Source organism: Psittacula echo, assembly GCF_963264785.1.
Source record: "Psittacula echo genome assembly, chromosome: 4".
NCBI classification, from domain to species: Eukaryota; Metazoa; Chordata; class Aves; order Psittaciformes; family Psittacidae; genus Psittacula; species Psittacula echo.
The window spans coordinates 52183162-52204230 of NC_137738.1; the positions used below are offsets into that span (position 1 = coordinate 52183162).

The window sequence follows — 21069 nt, forward strand, 5'->3', positions numbered from 1 at the left end:
GCCAGGCTGGATGTGATTCTGGGCAACCTGATCTAATTGAAGACGCCCCTGCTCATTGCCGGGGGGTTGAAGTAGATGACTTTTGAAGGTCCCTTCCAACCCAACCAGCTCTATGATTCTATAAGGTGAACCTTTGACAGTCCACTCTTTACTCCTCCCTGCTTCCCCCTTCAATCCACTTAAAATCCTCTCCTCACCCTTCCATCCAGACTGTCCTCTTGGCATTTCAGATAATTACAGCTGCTTCTGCATAAAGCGCTGCATTGAAGCAATGAGTCATCAACCGCAGCCATTAACAGCTGGCACCATCTTTTAAACTCAAATATGCTGTCTTCATAAAAATCTCATAAATGTTTCAGAACTGGATCTCAAAAATCTTCCTCAAGAAAGTGAACACCCACTTACCTTGAAATGTGGACTGAATGTGTAGAGGAATGTTTCACCAGTACCATAGTAATGGTCACTAAACCTGAAGGGTTGTGTTGCGTATGCTCCAAATATCTGTCAGAATAAAATGGTTAAACTGCTTTTGATGACAGTGCAAAATTCAAGAGAAAAATCGCCAAACATTTCAAACTACTTTCTAAAGAACAACTGAGCTGGTGTTTCATGTTAGGAGAACCAACTAGTAAAGTACATCAGATGAGCAATCTTTTGTATCCTGCAAGTTAAAAGCCAGATGACAACAATGGCAACAGGAATGCCAACTCTAGGAGCTACTGAAGTACTAGACCTCCACAGATGCATTATTTGTTACAGCTTGTTACCTGAGATACCTAAAGAAGATACTGCCATACACACTATTAAAATAAGCACTCACAGCAATTATGAAGCTGGTGGGATGTGTATGTCTATTACTGTATTGATACACTTTCCTGCCTGTAAGTTTAGTTTAAGCAGTAGAAAACACAAAAGAAAACACCAATGCCTTATTTTGGTATGACGTCATTTCACAGTATGACTAGCACTTCATATTGATCACTTTTCATAATGTTGCCATTTCAGCCCAAATCCCTTAGAACAAGCACTCCTTACCTGGTTGTCCATATCCTTGATGACAAGGAGAACTGGACTATCAAGAGATGATGATTTACGGTACAGAGTCTTCAGGCTAGTCCCATGTTCCAGTGTACTGTACACAAGCCGCCACGGATATCCCTGCACTCGTGCGGGCAAGCTCCGGGCAAGCTGGACCAATGAATGGGGGGAAACAGTTACATATTCAAGAGGCTGGGTCACAGGAGGTGCTCCAAACTGATTCCTTTCTGCAGGGGCTCTGAGCCAAAATACAGCTGTCAAGGGAACAGCTGATGCCAGCAGCTTCACATCACCACATGTATGCAGCCTTGCACTCTGAGCCCAGCTGCCTGCATTCACATAGCATTTGAAAGCCTTGAAAACTAGCACTCCCTCTCTGAGCACTGAAAGACTTGCCAGTTCTCAATAACACAAATCAAACTCCAGAGCTGCAAAACATAAAACTAAGCTTTCCAGGTAAGCCAGTGCTGCAGCAAACAGGATCTTGCACAATGGCACTCCAACATACTAAGCACTTTACAAACTCTTAAAAAGCACTGGTATTGCCTCCAGGAGGCAGAATGTCCCACACTCAGCAGAGACAGCACCATAGCTAGCAAGGACACTTGAAGTGTTTCTAGCCATACCTGCTCTATATGCATATTCTCCAGAAGAGCGCTGTGATGCTTTAAGACAGGCAAAGTATCATCTTCTTCTTCTTCATAGTTACTGCAAATGCTTTTTCGTCGTTTGGCTTCTTCTACAGTAATGATCTGAAGCAAAAGAACAAGTGTCCAACCTAAAGTATAGCTCTTACACTGCCAATCCTCTGTTGAAGCAAATTAATTTTAAACATACTCCTCAGCTGTCACACTGTGTGGAGCAAACCCACTGTATGGGATGATTATATCAAGCACAGGCACTGTTAACCAAATGGGGAAAATCTTAATTGGCAAGGTGTCTTCGAGACAGCATGGACAGAATTTCTTCACACCCTAGTGACCTCCCAGAGCTGTAGAGTTCTTCGGGTTTAATAAACATTGAAGTAACAAGGTGACATCATGTGTTTGGCCTCAGACACACTTGGTCCCAGTCAGAAGGCTATAAAGTGCACCTACTTCTTCTGAGACACAATACACACATCTGAACTAGATGTCTTATGGAAGTCTAAATGAGGAGGACACACAAGCTTCTTTGTTTTCTCTCATGCAGCTACTTAAGTACATCAATTATCTTCTCAGGTGCTAATGCACAAGGAATATAAGAAGGTTTAAAATTTCACTTTTTTATTTAAACAGCAGCTTTTCCTGGTTTTCTTTACTGACTTAGACATGGCTTTGTGTTTACAAATTTAAACAAAATGAATATAGCAAAGAAGTAAAAATGTAAATCAACTCAAACAGGTATTTTGAGTTGTTTCTTGTAGGAAATGTACTAAGTAAGATGATTTTGAGCATCCACTTTACATAAGTTCTTGAAAATACTCATTCTGAGAGTCAAGGTCTTTATAAAATACATTCTTAGTTGAAAATGATCAAACAGCTCTCAGGAAACTTCTGTTTATTCCTTTGCCTAAGGCTTCGTAAAGAGAGCACACTGTAGTATTTTAAAAGGTGAGTCCATACAAATATTTCCAACATCAGGTTTGCATTTAATACTTTAAAACAAAGCACAGCCTTCTCCCCAGCAACTACAGGTAAGCCACACTATCTTTTCCCATAAAGCTGTGTACAAAATGATGATGTGAGTCCGTACATTTAATGCTTGCCTATAAAAGGACTCGACAGCCTATAAGGTGCTGAGAGAGACAGGGCTCAAACTCTGAACCACACGTGGCACAGGCAGCATACAGGAGCCCAAACACGGCATGGGGCAGGAGCTCCCAGGCTGGAAGCATCCACGATGCCCAGAGCTGACTGCAGAGGGGAAGGAGCTGCTTCACCCCTCAATGGCAGTGGTCTGGGTGTCATGGCTTCAAACAAGCTGCTGCTGGGGTGCTCAGCCTCCTGGCTGGCAGAGGAAATCACCTGGCATACAGCTGGAAAGCTGCTAACCCTCCAGTGCAGCAGCTCGGGGCGCTAGTGAGTGATAGGAGCCTCAGCTCTGCACAGCAGTGGGAGGTGAAATGAGGCCGACTGTGCCCAACAACAGGCCTTTACCTTGGGCTTGGTGTCACCATAGTGAGCAAGAAGCAACAGCAAGAGCTCAGAGATGGGGCTGAGGAGAAAGAAAAGGCAGAACAAGGAAGCCTAAATACAAACCAAACAGGAAACCTTAAACTGCCATCCTTCCATGAGCACACCACCACAGAGGTCTTATCTTGGAGCAGGAACCTCAAGACGTGGCTGCCAAGGCCTGGAGCTGGGCCCAGGTCAGCCGCCTCAAGCAGGACCCACGCACTGGCACCCCAACACACACAGTGAGGCTAGGAAAAGAGAAGAGGGCAGGACCACAGGCCAAAATCCAGCCTGCAAAAGCGATGTTGTTAGGTGCCCCAATGTTGTTAGGTGCTCCGTACACCCAAGGCAGGACAGGTATTCCTGCCAGTGATACTGCAAGAGCTGTATAGCTGCATTCTGCCCCTCCAGCCCAGCCTCAGCAGGATCTAGTCCTGGGTCTTCTGAGGACTGCAGAGAATCCTGTGCTGGAAAATCTTCCCATGGCCAATTTCAGCAAGGTTTACACTGCAAAAATAATTTATTATTTTTCTTTTTAAAAAGCAACAAACTGTTAAAGGAAAATGGTCTTTCTGCTTTTATCCTTGTTCTTTTTCTGCCTCCTAAACAGCTTGCCTTCCCTCCTCATCTCCCAGGCCATTATTTTATTTTACTTTTTTTTTTTTTCCCAGTTAATGATCACCTTTTTTCATCTTAAATTAAAAGTATCCATCGTTCGAAGTTTATTTTCTAGGAACAATTTACCCCAGGGGGAATGGTGGTAGTGGTGAAGTATTACAGTAAAGGAACCAGCAATAGGTATCTGTAGCAAAATACAACCAAACTTACAGACACAGGCAACCACAGAAAATGTATTAACGGAGCTGTGAATAGAAATTGACTCCAAAGACAGACAAGTCCCCCTCTTCACTGCATGGGTACCTGCTCAGCCCGTAACTGAAGAACACATTTGAATGAAGTTCATAGTCAAAAACTGTAAAAAAGGTACTGCAAGATCAAGTATTTACAGACCACACAAAATCAGAGACAGATGAAAAAAAAAAATCAACTACTACAGAAACTGGATCTACAAAATCCTTTAAAGATTTTATGGGACTGAGAAAGCAAGCTACCTGGAGTGGGAATACCCTGTCAAAATTCATCTCAGTACAAAACACACTTTTTACTACGACAGAAGTGCTATATCAGATCCAGGCTGTTCAAACAGGGACACAGTTCAACATACCTCCACAAAAGGTTCCTCCTGGTCAGGTCTGGCATAGTAAAAAATTTGAATATTCAAAGGCATTTGTTTCCATTTCATTATCTAACAGTTTATTTTGCAGTCACTACGCTTCCCTGCTCTAATGGTAAGAGCTCTTGCCCACAAGCACGACAGATGGCTACTGCCCATGGCACGCTGTGATAAAATTGCTTATATGCTTCTCTACAATCTCACTTTCTGTTTCCCCACAAGGAAGAATGAAACTTCCACAGTAAGTATGCCCAAATTTGGACTTTGATAAGGATTTCCTGGCAGACCTACTTTGAATTTGTAAAGCCTGAATATCTCACAAATAAAAGAGACACACCTTTAGAAGCAGTTTTCAGAAAATACTTCTCCCAGTACATATTTGAATAAAACAATGAGAGACAAGCTCCCAGTGTGCCCAGACTTCTCCCAACTCTGTTCTTTTGAACACTAGCTTTTATTTTGGCTTTAAGAAAATGGCATGAAATTAAAACCAGAACAGTGACATCTAGTGCAGTATGTGACTGCATGCAGCTCTGAGCAAAACAAGGAAGTGCAGTATATGACTACACACCGCTCTGTGCCCAACAAGGAAGACTCTTTTTTTCCATCTTGCAGTTCACAAAACACCAACATTAAGAAACTATAGAACTGTAAAATAACAGCTATTTAGGATTAAAGGTGATGCTGCTACATTTTAAATGACAAGCCCCACTCCCAAGCTCTGTTTTTGAATGGGACAACACACCTTGAAGATAGAAATTCTAAAAAAAAAAAAAAAAAAACCCAAAAACCCAACAACAAAACAAAACAAACAAACAAACAAAAAAAACAGTAGTAAAACCTTAAAAACAAGTTTATGACCTTTTTTTAATTCATCATCAAGATATTCCCCACTTCAGGATTTACCTTTTCTCTTTTTAATTTATCCCATAATCCTTAGCACAGCTAGTGCTTCAGCATTCAGAAGTGTCATTAAAAAAATGTGTGCAAGCTTATTTGCCCTAGAATCTAGGCTTTGTATGCTCAAGAGACAGACAGATAAACATAGGCATGCCAACTAGTTAAAACAGACTGCAAAAGCCCCATACGAAAAAGCCAAAGTCCAAGGATAAAATTTATCCATCTTACAACCAACATTCAAATGGTATTGCTGCGTGCACCTGAGAAGCAAGGGTCTGGCACATCACCACATACCAACCCATTCCAACCAGCACATAGATATCTGTGTTGGTGTTAATGTGTACATATACATTATACATATACATATACATTATACATATACATACATATACATGAATTCAGCAACACTGACAACATAACACCTGTATAGTTTTGCAGAAGGCTAACATCACACAACCAAAACATTTACACAGTTTCAGCTGGTTTGATCCCAGAGAGCTCCCAGTTATTTGCCTGCTATTTCTAGGGAGAGAAGAAAGGAAGCCTGAAGGAATACAAGTACATTTGTGAGACAGAAGTGTTGAGGAGACTTCTATATGAAGCAGCAAGCATTATAAATGCCATAAGCATCATCAAAAGAACAATTGCCTAGATTCTTAACAGAGGATGCACACTTGATATGCACATGCTTCATGTAAAGGCAGAAAGCACTCACCTCCCAGCTTTTAGTAGTGGGTTCACTGAAGAAATTGTCTATCATGTCAAGCTCCTCCTTTTCTACCACAACAAAACCTTGCTCTTTGGCATCTTTCCCATATATTTCTGGTGACCACTGAACAAAAAATGTGTACAGGTGATCCACCCTATAAAGAAAAGAGGAGACAACTGTTGTTCAGTGGTCCATGAACACAGCACTATCGTGTAGTACAGAAGTTTTGCCCAATGACAAAAGAAGGGACAACTGTACAAACGGGGTACCTGTGGACTTCCACCCTCACATACCACAAAATGCAACAGCTCCCTCCACCTGGCAGCCTGAAGCACTTCAAGGTTTCTCTGCTTTCACTCCCCACAATGTATTTTTCTTCTCCCTTTGCTATGCACACAGCCAAAGCATCATGGTAAAACCAGGTGGCTTGTCCAGTCCCATACAATTTGTGTTAAGAAGTCAAACTGATTGTTATTAGGTCATACTCACAAAAGCCAAGTCCATAAAAACTCACTTCACTTATTTAGTTTGACCTCCTGCATAAAACAAGCCGTATCACCAGTAGCCCACACCACATTTCTAAAAGTCAGAGAGACTAACCACAGAACAATTCTTCATCCTGTTAGCATTATGAAAAAGAGCAGTTACTGACAGCTTTGCTAATGATATAGTACCAGCAGTGCATGCACTTCCATAAATGTAGTCAGCTCTCTATAATTGTCTTTCATGAGATGTTCTTTGACAGCATCCATTACAAACAGTGAAACAATTTCTGTAGAAGGAATTTATGTAGTATATTAAAATTAAAAAGAACACATACAATTTCAAATACGAATACAATGGTAGATCTGCTGCACAAGAAGTTAAAATGCCAGCAAAAAAATCAAACCCTAATTAAAGAGGGCAGATAGAAAGACAGTAAATATGTGTGACACTGGATCTTTCTCCAGTTATTCACCAGATACTTTGCTCCACTCCAGGTGCACAAACTGGCATTTGCCTTTTCTGAACTTCCTGATGCTTCTGTCAGCCCATTCCACCTTGTTGATGTCGCCCAGAACAGCAGCCCTGCCCTCCAGCGTATGAACACTCCCCATATTTGGTGTCATCCCCAAAAATGACAACGGTGCAGTCTTGTCACAATGTCCATGTCACCGATGAAGGCATTAAAAAGAATCAGTCCCCAAGGAATACCACTTGCACCTGGCTGCCACTCAGACTAGCTATCAACCCTTTGAGCCCAATGGTCCAGTCACTTTTTCATCCACCTGGCAGTCTACCTAAGTCACATCTTCCCCATTTGGCTCTAAGGATATTATGGGCAATTGTGTTGAAAGCCTTACTAAGGTCATAGTAAAACACCAATCCTTTGCTCCTTCCTTGTTCACAGAACTGGCCATCCTAAACATAAAACTTATCTAGCTCACAGAAAAATTATTTTCCTTTGGCAAATCTTCTCTAGCTGTTCCTGACCACTTCTTGCCCTCCATGTGCTTGGAAAAGGACTTGCTTCATAATTCTCCAAGGACTGAGGCGAAGCTGACTGCCCTGTGCTCCCAGATCCTCCTCAATTTTTATGAAGATGGTTGCAGCATTTGTCTCTCCAATGTCTTAAGGACATTTCCCAGTGATCATAACCTTTCAAAAGATGATAGAAAGCAGCCTTGCAATAACATCAACCAACTTCCTCTGTACACTCAGAATATTTCCTGTCAGGTCTCACTGACCTGCATATGCTCAGTTTAAGTAGTCCATAACTAAGTTTTCCTCTACAACGGACAGATGCTAAATAAATCCAGACCCTCCAGATTTACAAAGAAGCAGCATAAAATGAGAAATAGGTGACTGTAGAAGTGAGGTCATTCTCAAAGGGGATGCAGAGCATCCCTGCTCTATTAATAAGATTGTAACATTATGCTATGGTGGTGTTTTCAAGCTACGAAATGGAAAAAATCAGAGACAATTTTTCAATTGACAGCCCACTGCTTGAGGAATCCTCTGACAGTCAACTTACAGCTGTGAGGAAATTTATCCTAGAACTCAATAGCTGTTTTGGTGATCACATTTATTAGTGTGTCGTGCACTAACAGAGAAACATCAGTAAAACAGAAAGTACTTGGAAAGTAACAACTTCAGAAACCTACAGTTAATCACTCCAGAAATAAAGCAGTCAAGATGAAAAGATGGTAACAGAAAACTTTTTAAAATAAAAACACAAAAAAACAACCTAGGAGATACAAATCGGAAGATGGAACACTGACTCAAGAGAGATCTACCCCTCCAGCTGTAGCCAAATTAAAAGAGAAGTGAATATGCTCACAAAAACGTTCACAGTTAACACACACATAGATGCCACAAAACAAATATAGAGAAAAAAAAATGTTTATAGTGAATGGTATACATTCAGTAGAAAACTAATTTTGGAGAGTAATAAACATGACATAAATATCATGACAACAAAGTGATAAAATCAGTGTAACACTGATTTTGAGGAGTATTTATTCCACTGCATTGCCTAGTAAACTGAACACAATCAGTAGTGTGTGTGAATGTATCCAAACAGAGGAGCACACACTGAAGAACACTGAGAAGAGGCTGTGCATGCAGGATGGGACTCTACCCTTGGCAGGAAGACCCTCAAGACGTGGGATAACAGTTCTGAATGTTGGAGCAGGAGCTCTGCACCAGCATGCTGATGACAATACTTGATGCAATTCCTGAAGGTACCAAGAAGGTAATATTCAGGGGAAGGAATGAGATTGTGTTTAGTTTGGTGGTTGACACTTTGGTGACCACTGCTGGAACACTCTGGTCCATCTCTGGTGCACCATTCCCAAGTCATTTCAAGTGTTTTAGCTTAGAGATGCAAACCCAACTGGCATACAGCAAGAGGCAAAAGGAGTTGTTTAGCTTACAGGAGCAATACCCTGTAATAGCCTACAGTAAGAGGAAATAATACAACCAAAACCAGGGACTGGAAGCCAGGAAAATTAAAGTAGGTATATAGTGCATTGAAAAGAGCAAAAACAATTATTGATAAAATACACCAGACAACTTTTGTCAAGTTACAGTTGATTCTTGAGGGGAAACTGTAAATTCTTTTTCTTCTAAAAGACAGACTTCAATTTAGGAGGTCCCAAACTGACATCATCACCACAACCATTTCTGTTGATAAGGAACAATATCTGCCTTCTTTGAGGGCAGAGGCAAACCAGTTTTCCAAAATTGATGTCTCCAGGTCAGTCACAGGCTGGGAGGAGGGCTACTTCACATTTGTGTCGGGGGGATGGGGTTGTGTGCATCCTGTGATAAATATACAAAGGCTCAAAGTCCAAACCCAGTTCCTGGCCTAGAAACAGGAATTAAGTCAGGAGTCCTACAACTTTGTTGCAAACATGGCTGACTAGATGATAATCATTCATGAATCTTAAGAAGGTTAAGGTATCATAAGCCCTCATATGCTTATATGAGCTTAACCAAAGTTGTAGGAGCCCTCACTGTAACATATTAAGCTATAGATACAAATGGGTTTTCATAGGTTTCATCTGTATAGTTAGGTACCTTATTTATCAGGATTCCACGAGCTACTCTATTTGTAGGAGGCTAATTCAAAAGGAGTCTAAGCTTTATGCTACCTATTCCATTCCATTAACAGAAGCATGGAAGACTGATGCTTCTGCACCAGGACAATCCTAATTATTGTCCCTTTATGCAAAGCCCTATGTAAGTGCATAGAAGCATCACATAGCTATTCACTCCAGCTAGCTGAGCTGCAAGTTGTTCCAGATCTCAGCTTCAACCCTATTAACTACAGGGTGTTATGCACTAGATACTAACAGGATTCACAACCAAGCAACATCTTGCTCTACAAAAGGAAACCCCACAGGAACAGTAACAAAAAGCAAACCAAAACTCACCCAATGCCCCAAACCAACCAACAAACCAAAACCCCCAAAGCATCACTGGGGCAGGAAGCGAAGACCGAAAAAGAGAAGCAACCCCTGTTACTTTTCCTCCTTGAAAATCTGCCTTCTCTCAAAAAAGAAACTTCCTAAAAAGCAGATGCCCTCTCAGCAGCATGAACTTGGCACAGTATCTTTTATATCAACATTGATGCAAATTAAATATTCATAAACCAAACCCATCTGCCAGATTTGTATTAGATAATCAACGAGATTTACTTCTTGACTGAGAACTAGCCAATGCTAAAATGAGCAAATTATTTGTTAGGACATACATTTATAAACAAAGAAATTCTACATTATTATCTCTGTCCCTAGCATAAGGCATTTACTTCTGGAAGACCTTGAGGACACATCTGTGACATAATTTCTGATCTACTACTACTCAAAATCCACTAGGGTGGAAAATCTACAGACCATTTAAACGTAAATCCACATAGTAAGAGCACGCACAGACTTACCTTCTAATACTATAAGCTATTCCCATTGCAAAACTTCTCAGCAAAAGAATCAGGCTATTAGTGTCCTCTCTGCTCAGCTGAACCTGACATGAAGCTGCCCTACACACAGTAATCTGTATATAACGTGGCTCCAGATGCCCACCACCCCCATTACGTGCTAAGGTGAGCACCACTGTGATCAAGCAGGCAGTGCAAAGCAGCCCGTTAGTCACTGATTAACTCAGCCGTGCTGTGCGGGTCATGGGGCAATGCATGCCTGGACACTCGGCACCCGGGAAGGCATCTAGGAAGAGAGAAGACCTACAACAGCCACAGAAGGCAGATGAGACTTACTGACAGCTTTTATAGATTATCACCCTAATCTCAGTATTAATAATGTTTCCAGAGGCTTCCACGTAAGTACATCTCCTCCCCAGTGCAGCTGTCCTGCAGCCTGCCAAGGCCAGGAAAGCAGCAACAGTCTGCAAGAACAGCTCTGCTGGGAGCAGTGGGCTATGGAGCCCAAGCTCAAAATAGAGCCATTTTCACAACTGATGACAGAAACACTAAGAGATCATGGAAAAATGTAATTGTAATTAAATGCAAAACAGATTATAAAAATATAAATCTAAAAAGATTTAACTTACACAGTGGTTACAGACATGCACACCAATTTCTTCACAATCGCAGTCCAGGTCTGGTTTTGTTTTATTGGTTGGTTTGGGGTTTTGTTTTTTGGGGATTTGTTTGTGTGTGGTTTAGGGGTTTCTTCTAATTACAATGAAAGGTTAAGATGCTTCACAAGCTACCATGACTGCACTGGACAAAAAGTGTTTCATTTATGCTGCTTTACAGGCAATGAGACAAGAATAGTAATCTTGCTATTTTCATACATGAATATAAATTGCATTACAGATTTTTTTAAACTTAGTAAATTATCTGATAAATTGTATCAAAAATACATTGCAAAGCAATCCCAAATGCCCTACTGTCTATGGCACAGTCAAGATGCAACACTGATAATTATGTACTATTCAATACTGGTGCAAGAACATCACGGGCAGGTAGGAAACAATGCATTTTGATCTGGGAAGGCGTCAGAGTGTTTGGTGAAGACAATGACTTGTTAAGCAAAGACATGTCTTGCATTAATATGAAGGAGTGAGTCTCGCTTTTAATTTCTGTCCCAAGTTCTACATGCTTTTTATGCATCTCTGTGGTGTTAAGACAGCTGTGCATGAATAGCACCAAAATAACCCAACCCCATGCTACATTCACCACTAATTTTGATGAAGATCTGAACAGCAGCCAGGACATCAAAGATCTGGCCTGTCAGTCAGCATGGCCAAGCACTGCTGAAACAGCCCACTGCAGGAATTACTTTTTCCTCATTCTAAAACCTGAAAACCAGTCAATATCGCAGTTTATATATGGGTTGGGTCCCCTTGCTATTCAGAAAATTTCTGCCCATAAAAAAAACAAGCTGAGAAACCTTTGTTTCAAGTTTGTGGTAAGAAGCTTAACAGATCAGAGCAATGATCAGAGACAACCTCTCTTCAGCTCAGCAGCTTTATTCAACATTAGATACACTATCCCAAAGCAATAAACTGACCTTGTGTTATATTACAGCATCACTCCAACTCCCTGAAGTATTTACTCACACTTCAACCTAGAATTTTCTGAACCTGCCCTTTTGCAATCCCCAAGGAGCCAAGGACTTGTTCAGCAGATAGCAAGCAAAACAAAAGCTATCTTCAGCTACATTCCCAATGGCCACATTCCAGCTGGATTAAATTTCTCCTCCTCCTCCCTGGGTCCTCCTCCCCGCTGGTCTGTTCAAAACACTCATTTCTAAAATACAGGAAATAAACACTTAAATCAACACACATACTACAAATTTGAAAATAAAATTAAATATTCTGGAAAACTATTAAAGAAAAAAAATTACTGAATCTTAAACGAGACACCTCTGAGCTGGATCTCCAGTTCACATTCTTCCTTCCTGGAATCTAATTTACCAGAAGTGTGGATCACTGATTTCCCTATTTTGGTTCATCAACACTAGAAAATTGCTTTAGCTGCCTTTTAGCAGCAGAGGGACCAAGGATTTGATTCCTCACAGCCAGTGAAAATTCTCATGTGATTTATGTGTAAAATCACATAAATCTCTTTGTTGTTGCTATAGTACTATTTAGGCATTCATAAACACCTACAGGCACATAAAACTTTAATGGATTTTATTGTGAAAGAAGGGACCTTTTTTTTTTTATGGGCCTGAAGGCAGATACAGCCACACCCCTTCAGCTGGGAGTGTTTCCCTTTTCCACATGATGCCCTTTGCTCATACGAAATAACAATTGTTTTAGGACTGGCACCCTAATGGATTCCTTGCCTCTCTTGCCACTACTCCCCTTTTTCCCTTTCCCTCCCTTCTCAGACTACAGCCGAAACCCAGGTTACCCCTCAGTGCTTTTACTGTATGCTAGCTCCAAATATACCCCTCTTTTCGTCTTCCAAGGGGCACCTGATCCTTTCTTCCTCCCCACTGGGAGCCATATTAGACCAGCAACAAATACTGCTTTATCGCTGATATACAATGAAATGAGGGTACCCCTCCCCTCATCTCAGCATCCTTGCTGCATTTCATACCTTGGACCATGTAGGAAAAGTCAGATTCAACTCTAGAAAACACTACACATTTAAAAAAACAAAACAAAAAAAAAAAAAACCACAAAAAAAACAAAACTAAGAGACAAACACATTCTTGTGCTAGGCACTCCAGCTTACCTTTCCCGAGGAACAGCAAACCAGTACTCTGGTTGCTTTATCTTTTTGCTGTACTGTTGAGACATGGTGGTGCTCTGAGATGCAAAGGACTTTCTCATAGGCTTGCCTACTTTAATGCACAGAAACATTGGAGGAGTCTTGCTCTTCTCCTCTTTTGAAGGAAGCATATCTAAATAAGAGACAGAAGAAATGGGCTGTTTACAGGCAAGTATAAATACTGCAGATGATAAAACATTATCACAAAGATTAATAATCTTGTGAAAAGGAATACTCAGAGACACCATACACAGAATTACACCTGATACGTCATTCAGTAGCAAAACTGGTTTAATAAATCCTTGTTCATCCTAAACTGTGTCCATCCCAATTTCTTCACAGCCTGTATTCTTCTCAGCTGTGCAGCTATGTACAGAATAGCATATGATAAAGCATAACAGTAAAATGACCAGGCTGAGTGCAAACGGCACACAAAGCAGGCAAGTAAAGGGGACAGTGTTTGACTGGGCTCAGGAAACCCTTTCACTTGAAGGGTAACCCTGCACAGATACACACAAAGCCCGATCAGCTCCTTAACTCTTGACGGTCAGCCAGCCACACTAACACTTTTTGCCTGCACAACGCGCGGTCAAGCAAAAGAGTCTAAGGAATTTAGACTGCTAGTGCAACAAACAATTGCTTCTTAAACAATAGACTCAATTACACTGAAGTTGCTTCCTTCATTTTAGGTCTACACATACAGCCTTTTTTCTTTTTTTTCCCCCCCCAGACAGCTATCACCAAACACAGCTTACCAAGATATACACTCCTCCAAAAAACAGGAAAGTAATTTTAAGAACAACTGATTTTAAAATTAAGACTTCCATTCTGATTATCCCACACCAGCTGATATGAATCAAGGATTATGTCCACTGGTTCATTAAACTACCAGGAGAGGAGCATCAGTGCTCCAGGATGGACTAGCGCTTAGAAGCACCAGGGTGCAGTAGAAATAGCAGTATGTGTACACATTACCTAAACCAAGATCTTGTTTTGTTTATGCTTTCCAGTAACAGCCTGAATTTTATTTGTTATAATCCAAAAACTAATTAGGACAAAACGATCAGGCAGTAAGACTCTACATATATTCCTATTATCACTTCTTTAAGGGTTTCCACAGCATGGAAGACACTACACAGATGCAATTAGTGTCAAGAATACTTTGGTACCCCCCTTTACAGCAACACATTGCTACTTCAGATACCATCAGATATTAACTGACAGAATCCACTGAAGCAATAAGACTTACCAATACAGAGTGACAATTCCTAGGCTATGAAATGTCCCTGTCAGTAACATAACTGAATGACATTTCCTCCTTAAAGCCAGTAAACAGAGGTAAAGATTATATAAACACGGATCACTGAATATGGAAAATACTCACAAGCTACTTATCAAACTAGAACCTCAGGGTATTTGAAAGTGTTGTTTTCCCTCTAAATAGCAGATAATTAAAAATAAAATATGCAAGAGTCAAAGAAAAAAGAAGCAGGTATTATAGAAACAGGAACTTCAGAGCAGAAGCCTATCAATTCAAAAGTTACCGTCACAATGCTGTCCAAGTCTCAGAGGAAACAATAATAACCAGAGACCTACCTTCAATTGGCACTTGAATTTTCTGCAGCAGCCACAGTCTGATTTCTGATTGATTGTCTAACTGTGTTTCTTGACAGGTCTTGTCTATAGCTGGTACTAATGAAGAGTCCACAGACTCTTTCAGATCCTTTTGCTCTGCTGCTGCTGAGCTGCTTTCTAATGAAGGTGCTTTCCTTTCAACACAGCAGGAATCAAGCTCCATACTTTTAACTGTATGGACGTCATTAGCTTGGGACTTTGAATAGCTAAGTGTAAGGTCTATGCCAACTGCTTTATTGTTTTCACCTTTCTGGATTTCAGCCTTGTGTAAGTCTTCAGATGACTGAGACCCATTCCCATCTTTATTGAGGTAAAATTCAATAAGTTTATCTTTCTCTAGCTCTTTCTTAGTGTCCAGTGCAGTCTCCACCTTACCTGTTGGGGAACTGACACATTTGTTTACTTCTGGCATTACATCTTGCTTTTCACACAGCTCTATGTCTAAGTCAGGTTTAGGTTCAACACTGTCCTTTTTTTCCAAGGAATCAACTGTCAATCGCTCCTGGACTTCTGTAGTGTGTTTGGTTACCTGCTGCTTAGTTCTCCCCAACTCCCTGGGGTCAGCCAGCAAGCCTTCCATTACTGAGACTTTCCTGTCCAACCCTCTATCCACATGAGATGGTGTCTTTTCCAGCTCAATGAAGTCATCCTCTCCTTCTCCCAAAAGGGATTTTTCTTTGGTTTTGATATCTGAAGCATTTTTTTCCCCAGAAGGTTCCTTTGCACATGAATCCAAAGCAAACCTTTCCAAATGTTCAGTGGCAGTGATGCTGTTGGGAAACTCCAGCGACTTCGACTTGATTGAGCCTGTACTCTCAGATGACTGAAGAACTTCAAAATCAGCAGACTTCTCCTTATCTGAAGGCTTTATCTGTTTGGCACCCAGAGCAATGCATGGATCCCCATTCTGTTGCCTCTTTTCCTTGCTAAGGGATTTGAATTTGCTGAAAGGATTGATGTCTTTCTCAGAGGATAGGTCTTCCCATTCTCCTGGCCTGTACAGAGGACAAAGATCCTTTGGTATGTCACTGTCAGGGAAAATGACGGATGCACATATGATGTTAAAAGCAAAATGGAAACATAAAAAAAATTGGAAAAGAAAAACTAAATAATACAACAACTTAACTTAAGCTCTGAAACGCAATAAAAAATTACTTTCTCCAAAATAAACATACATCAGTGAAAATACGTGACTTGAAAGAAAATGGAGAAAAATGCAAAAAGGATAATACAAAAATAAAAGGAGTAAACCACTCGGCAGAATATGCCACATGGGTGAAGAAATGGTACACACGTAATAACAATGTGCAAGTCATCAGAAGTTTGGTAACCAAAAAACCACATGACATGTATTCAGCTGCTGGGATTTAACTCGTAACAATATTAATACAGTTATTTCCCACACCACCCATGCTTCCCTAGTCAGCACAAATGTATTTTTTAGAAGAAATCAAATCACAGATAAGCTGTATACCGTTTGAACATGTTTACTGCAAAAGAGTAACAGGCAAAGGAGTTGGAGTTTCTTCCTTTTATTTTTTCTCTAGCACTTAAATGCAGTTTGAATGCAGACTCCCCCAAAGACCTGTTTTTAAAACAGGACAACCATAAAACATTTCAGAATGGAAAATTCTTAAAAACTTTACAGCATATAACTTGAACTCTTCATTGCAGCTAAGAAGTCAGAGGTGAATGAGAATACAAGATTCCCATCACTTAAAGGTTACTAAGAGAGTACTAAACACTCTAGTAATGGGTGTAACAAATATCTGGAACGTTTTTCTTGAAATGAGAAAATGGACAGAAGTAGATGAATTTCACTGATCACACAGGTGTTGCCTACAGTGATAAAACCTTGCTTACAACAAATACATAAGCAGTGCCTAGATTATGCATAAATAAAAGCAGTCCACCCCAGAAAGTCTATTATGCATTATAAATGGTAACAATGCATTTCTGGTTCTGAAGTGGAAATACTCCACAGACTGGTATTTCTCTAAGTCCCGAAGATGGCAGTTAAGGTGCTATTATCTTCAAAAGTTTTAAATATTCCCCTCAGAACAGCCCTGGTAACACAACAAATGGTCCAAACTGAGATGGCACAAGAGCCCAATGATGGCAAGCCACCAATGCTTCTAATTACTGCATTTTACTCATCTCCTTTGCACACTGGTTGTCATATTCACAAACCACTTTTCTTTAATGCCACTGAAGTGTTCTAAAAAGCAAGTGTAAGAACAACACAAGTGAATCATTCCTTTGCTGGCACTTTCCTCCCCTGATTTATTTTATTCTGCTGCATTAAAACACTTTCCCTCTGTTACCTCCCCATACCCCCTCTTTATGCATGACCCTTACTGAAAATCTGTAAACTTAAGTTCAGGGAAGAACACTCCTTACGATGGCAATGCATCTTTAATCTTCATGTGAGAGATGTCGTTGTAGAGAGCGATTGAGACAACCTCCTCCATGGGGCAGATGAGCCCATATTCTTCACACCCATTCTCAATTACCAGAGGATCAGACTTATGTGGGTCAAACATGATATTGTTTGGAGTTACTATCATGACTCCTCCAACTACACCCTAAAATAGAAAAAGGAAGAGTTAGCACACTACATGTACTTCACTTATCATTTGGATGTTACATTACTATCCTAAAAAGAAAAACCTCTCTCCCACCTCTTTATATCCCATCATGCAACATTTGCTAACAAAACATATCAAACTAGACATTGTATGGAGAGCAAAGAAATAATTGCTTAGTAACACCCAAGTTCCTGGCTGATAAGAAAGAACATCTGAACTATTCAACTTCCAGTGCTGCCTTCTACAGGCTAAAACTGCAGACTGTAATCAATCTCAGACAAAACAGATTAGTGGATTAAAGAAAATAAAATAGAATATTAATAATAAAAAAGTACCATTTTATTCTAGATATAGCCACCTTCATTTGATACACGAATTTAGATGCAATCAGCACACTTGAAGGCAGTTTTACTCACGGAAATGTCGAGGTTACTATTTCCTATGCTAAGCTATTTTATAGGTCTGCTTGATGTGTTCTCCCTACATGAAAAAACACTTCTATATGTAAGGACCTGACAGGAAACAGTTTCTCACTGATGTAGAAGCAGCTTCTGCCACTGATTCAAGCATATTTTGCATAGCTGTAGAAGACAATTCCTCAAAACATACACTGGCCATGGATTTGATAAGAGGCTACATCAGCCATTATTCAGCCTCCAACCCATGACAACTGACCATTTTTCAAGGTTTACAGAGGATAGAGCAATGTCTTGCTTCTGCACCCTGTCATCCAGACAGAATTCACCAGACCAACTCAGAAGCTCTATGTAAATCATGATGTCTAACAAATAGGAGCTGCAGAGCAATAAGAGCGACCTACTGTAGATACTATTAATTATACAAAGTCATCCACAAGGCAAGTCAAGGAAGATTAACAAATAGGCAGGTAAAGGACCACAAGCTTGGTTTGTTGGTTTGGTTTTTTTTTAACTGTGTCAAGCTGATGGCTTGGCACTGGCAAGTGGATACATGCATGCCTGCTCCTTCGTAAAGCAAAGTTTGTATGTATTTCCCATTTGCTTCTCCTGTATGACTCACATACACATGCCTAGCTTGTGTTTGGATGAAAGAATCAAAATCAAGTGCAGAGGTTTCTCCCACAGGTCTGTATTAGCCAGAAGAACAATAAATTAGCAGGCTGTACCTCCTACCCAGCCACTGCAGGAAGCAAGGGAACAAGGGATTTTAGCTACATTGGCAAAAGAGCCATCAGATTGTTCTGACTGCAAATTACTTTTCAGTCCTGCAGCCATAAAATTGGCAAGCTGTATCCTCTGCACCTAGCAAGCATCACATAACAAAGCAAAAGTACTGCCCTAATTTACATGCAAGGCATCAAGTAGGCCTCTGTTACTTTCTACAAAACAGCAGATTGAAAAATTGCAAAGTGGTTTAATACAGTCTATATCCACTCGATGTGAAAAGAAGCCAGAAACTGCAGGTGTAAACACATCTATCTTACAATAGTCAGGACTAAGGGAAAAGTATGTTTAAACTACAATGGTTAGCATCTCTAGTGTTACAAATTCCAGAGAATCTGAAAATCCAGATGTCTACTGAAATCAGAGTCAACAAGAGTAGATATATCAAAGCAGACAGTTCAAGAAGACAGTGTCTTGCAGCCTTGAAAAGAGGGTAAAAATACTGACCAAGCTTTGTGCCACTGTTTCTAAAACAGCTGCTGTAAAATTTAGGGTTGCAGTCCCAGTGGGAACACACATGTTACAAGAAAGCTTGTAAGAAAAAAAAAGGTTGTACCATGCAATATTTATCTTTTTATTAGGATTTGCACGACATTCATTACTGAGTGCAACATAGATGTATTTGGAAATACTGCTCTGGAAACAGTTAAACTTTAGCTTAAAGTCATAAATGAAATAGATAGGTATGTGCTTGTTTTCTAAAGCTGTTGCTCAATGTGATGGAACTGGACAACTAATCCTGACATGACATAGCTCTAAAGTGCAGCTTCTCTGTGTATCTAGCAACACACAGATAATTCTGGTAAGGTATGGTAAGGGAATGAAGACGTATAGAAGAGACATCCTTTCATAAAGCAGTTATCACAGATTAAGCAACTGAAAGAACAAAATGATACAGCATATTGCCACAGTACCAATGAACACAGCAGTGATAGATAAAGCTACCGTAACATTTACACTCTTTACAAAGTGGAGCATGTTTGACTCCCCCAGTATCCATCTCTCACTTAACCAAACAGATTTCGCTTTTAAAGACTCCCAAACAATGCCCAAAAGCCTGGTTCCACCTACCTTACCATCTGTGAAGTAACGACAGTTCATCTTTAAAAATTTGACCACCACGGGCTCATCCTCTTCTGAAGTAGAGGACAGGACTCTCTCAACTGGTTTGAAGGCCTTTCTGGCCAAATCAGCATCCTCAAAAAAAATAAAAGGTTCAGTGCAGAGCAGCAGGACCAGAATTGTATATTTTTAGGTTCTGGGCAACAAAAGGCCAGGTTCAACCAACTATTTTCCTTTTGCTTAAGGAAGCAAAATGGTGGTCACATATAGAATCATAGAATAGTTACAGTTGGAAAGGACCTTAAGATCATCTAGTTCCAACCCCCAAATATGCACATATGCACACTCCCCACAATATCTTGTGTGGAAGAAAAAAAACCGTAACATTGCAAAAAACTTCCATACAAGTAACAGGTGAGAAATTACAAAATGCCACAGCAAGTCAGCTCACCAAAATTCAGTGAGGCACTCTCATTTTAACAGAGGGCCAGTCCTGACACCTTATCTACACTGAAGACCTCTGCACACTGTGAGTGCACTGGTGGGATTCCCCATGCAGGACACACACTGCAAGACTAATGTAAAACACAGTTATGCACCCTAGATTTCCCTCCACTTCCCTTTTCATTACTTATGGATTTGAAATGTCCTGCTTTAACATCATCAGGTGGACAGCTAAACTCCCTAAAACAACTATCTGAAGTAATCATGGCCAATCACACTTCTAAGGAAAATGAATGATCAGCTACACGAAGACTTTCACAAAGATTAAATTCTATATATAAGTACCACCATAATATCACAGTATCACAGTATGTTAGAGATTGGAAGGGACCTCAAAAGATCATCTAGTCCAATCCCCCTGCCAGAGCAGGAACACCTAGATGAGGTTACACAGGAATGTGTCCAGGCGGGTTTTGAATGTCTCCAGAGAAGGAGACTCCACAACCCCCCTGGGCAGCCTGTTCCAGTGTTCCGTCACCCTCACTGAGAAGAAGTTTCTTCTCAAGTTTAAGTGGAACCTCTTGTGTTCCAGTTTGTACCCATTACCCCTTGTCCTATCATTGTTTGCCACTGAGAAGAGCCTGGCTCCATCCTCGTGACACTCCCCCTTTATATATTTATATACACTAATAAGGTCCCCCCGCAGTCTCCTCTTCTCCAAACTATAGAGACCCAGCTCCCTCAGCCTTGCTTAACTAGAAAAAACCTGACTGCTCAGACTAAACTAACAGCCTCTGAGTTCAAGGATCTCAGTGCAGGATAAAGGCTCTGGACTGCAGAGCAGCATAAAAATCTCCAGGGTGAAACAACAAATGA

The 21069-nt window shown here is 40.5% G+C and overlaps 1 protein-coding gene across 14 annotated transcripts in view; it reads right to left on the reverse strand.

Moving 5' to 3' along the window:
- Positions 1 to 21069, reverse strand: part of NCOA7 (nuclear receptor coactivator 7) — an 85955-nt gene that overhangs the window by 3761 nt on the left and 61125 nt on the right. For 7 of the 14 annotated variants that reach the window (XM_080615181.1, XM_080615177.1, XM_080615173.1 and 4 more), the window contains 9 exons: positions 19759 to 19884; positions 17298 to 17482; positions 16372 to 16482; positions 14859 to 15925; positions 13227 to 13395; positions 6044 to 6191; positions 1665 to 1790; positions 1036 to 1188; positions 406 to 501 (listed from right to left, as the gene is read on the reverse strand). In XM_080615181.1, coding sequence (XP_080471307.1) covers positions 406 to 501; positions 1036 to 1188; positions 1665 to 1790; positions 6044 to 6191; positions 13227 to 13395; positions 14859 to 15925; positions 16372 to 16482; positions 17298 to 17482; positions 19759 to 19884 — 2181 coding nt within the window. Of the gene's footprint in view, positions 1 to 405; positions 502 to 1035; positions 1189 to 1664; positions 1791 to 4419; positions 6021 to 6043; positions 6192 to 13226; positions 13396 to 14858; positions 15926 to 16371; positions 16483 to 17297; positions 17483 to 19758; positions 19885 to 21069 lie in introns of those variants that run through there. The other 7 variants (XM_080615175.1, XM_080615183.1, XM_080615182.1 and 4 more) reach the window with 5 other exon arrangements.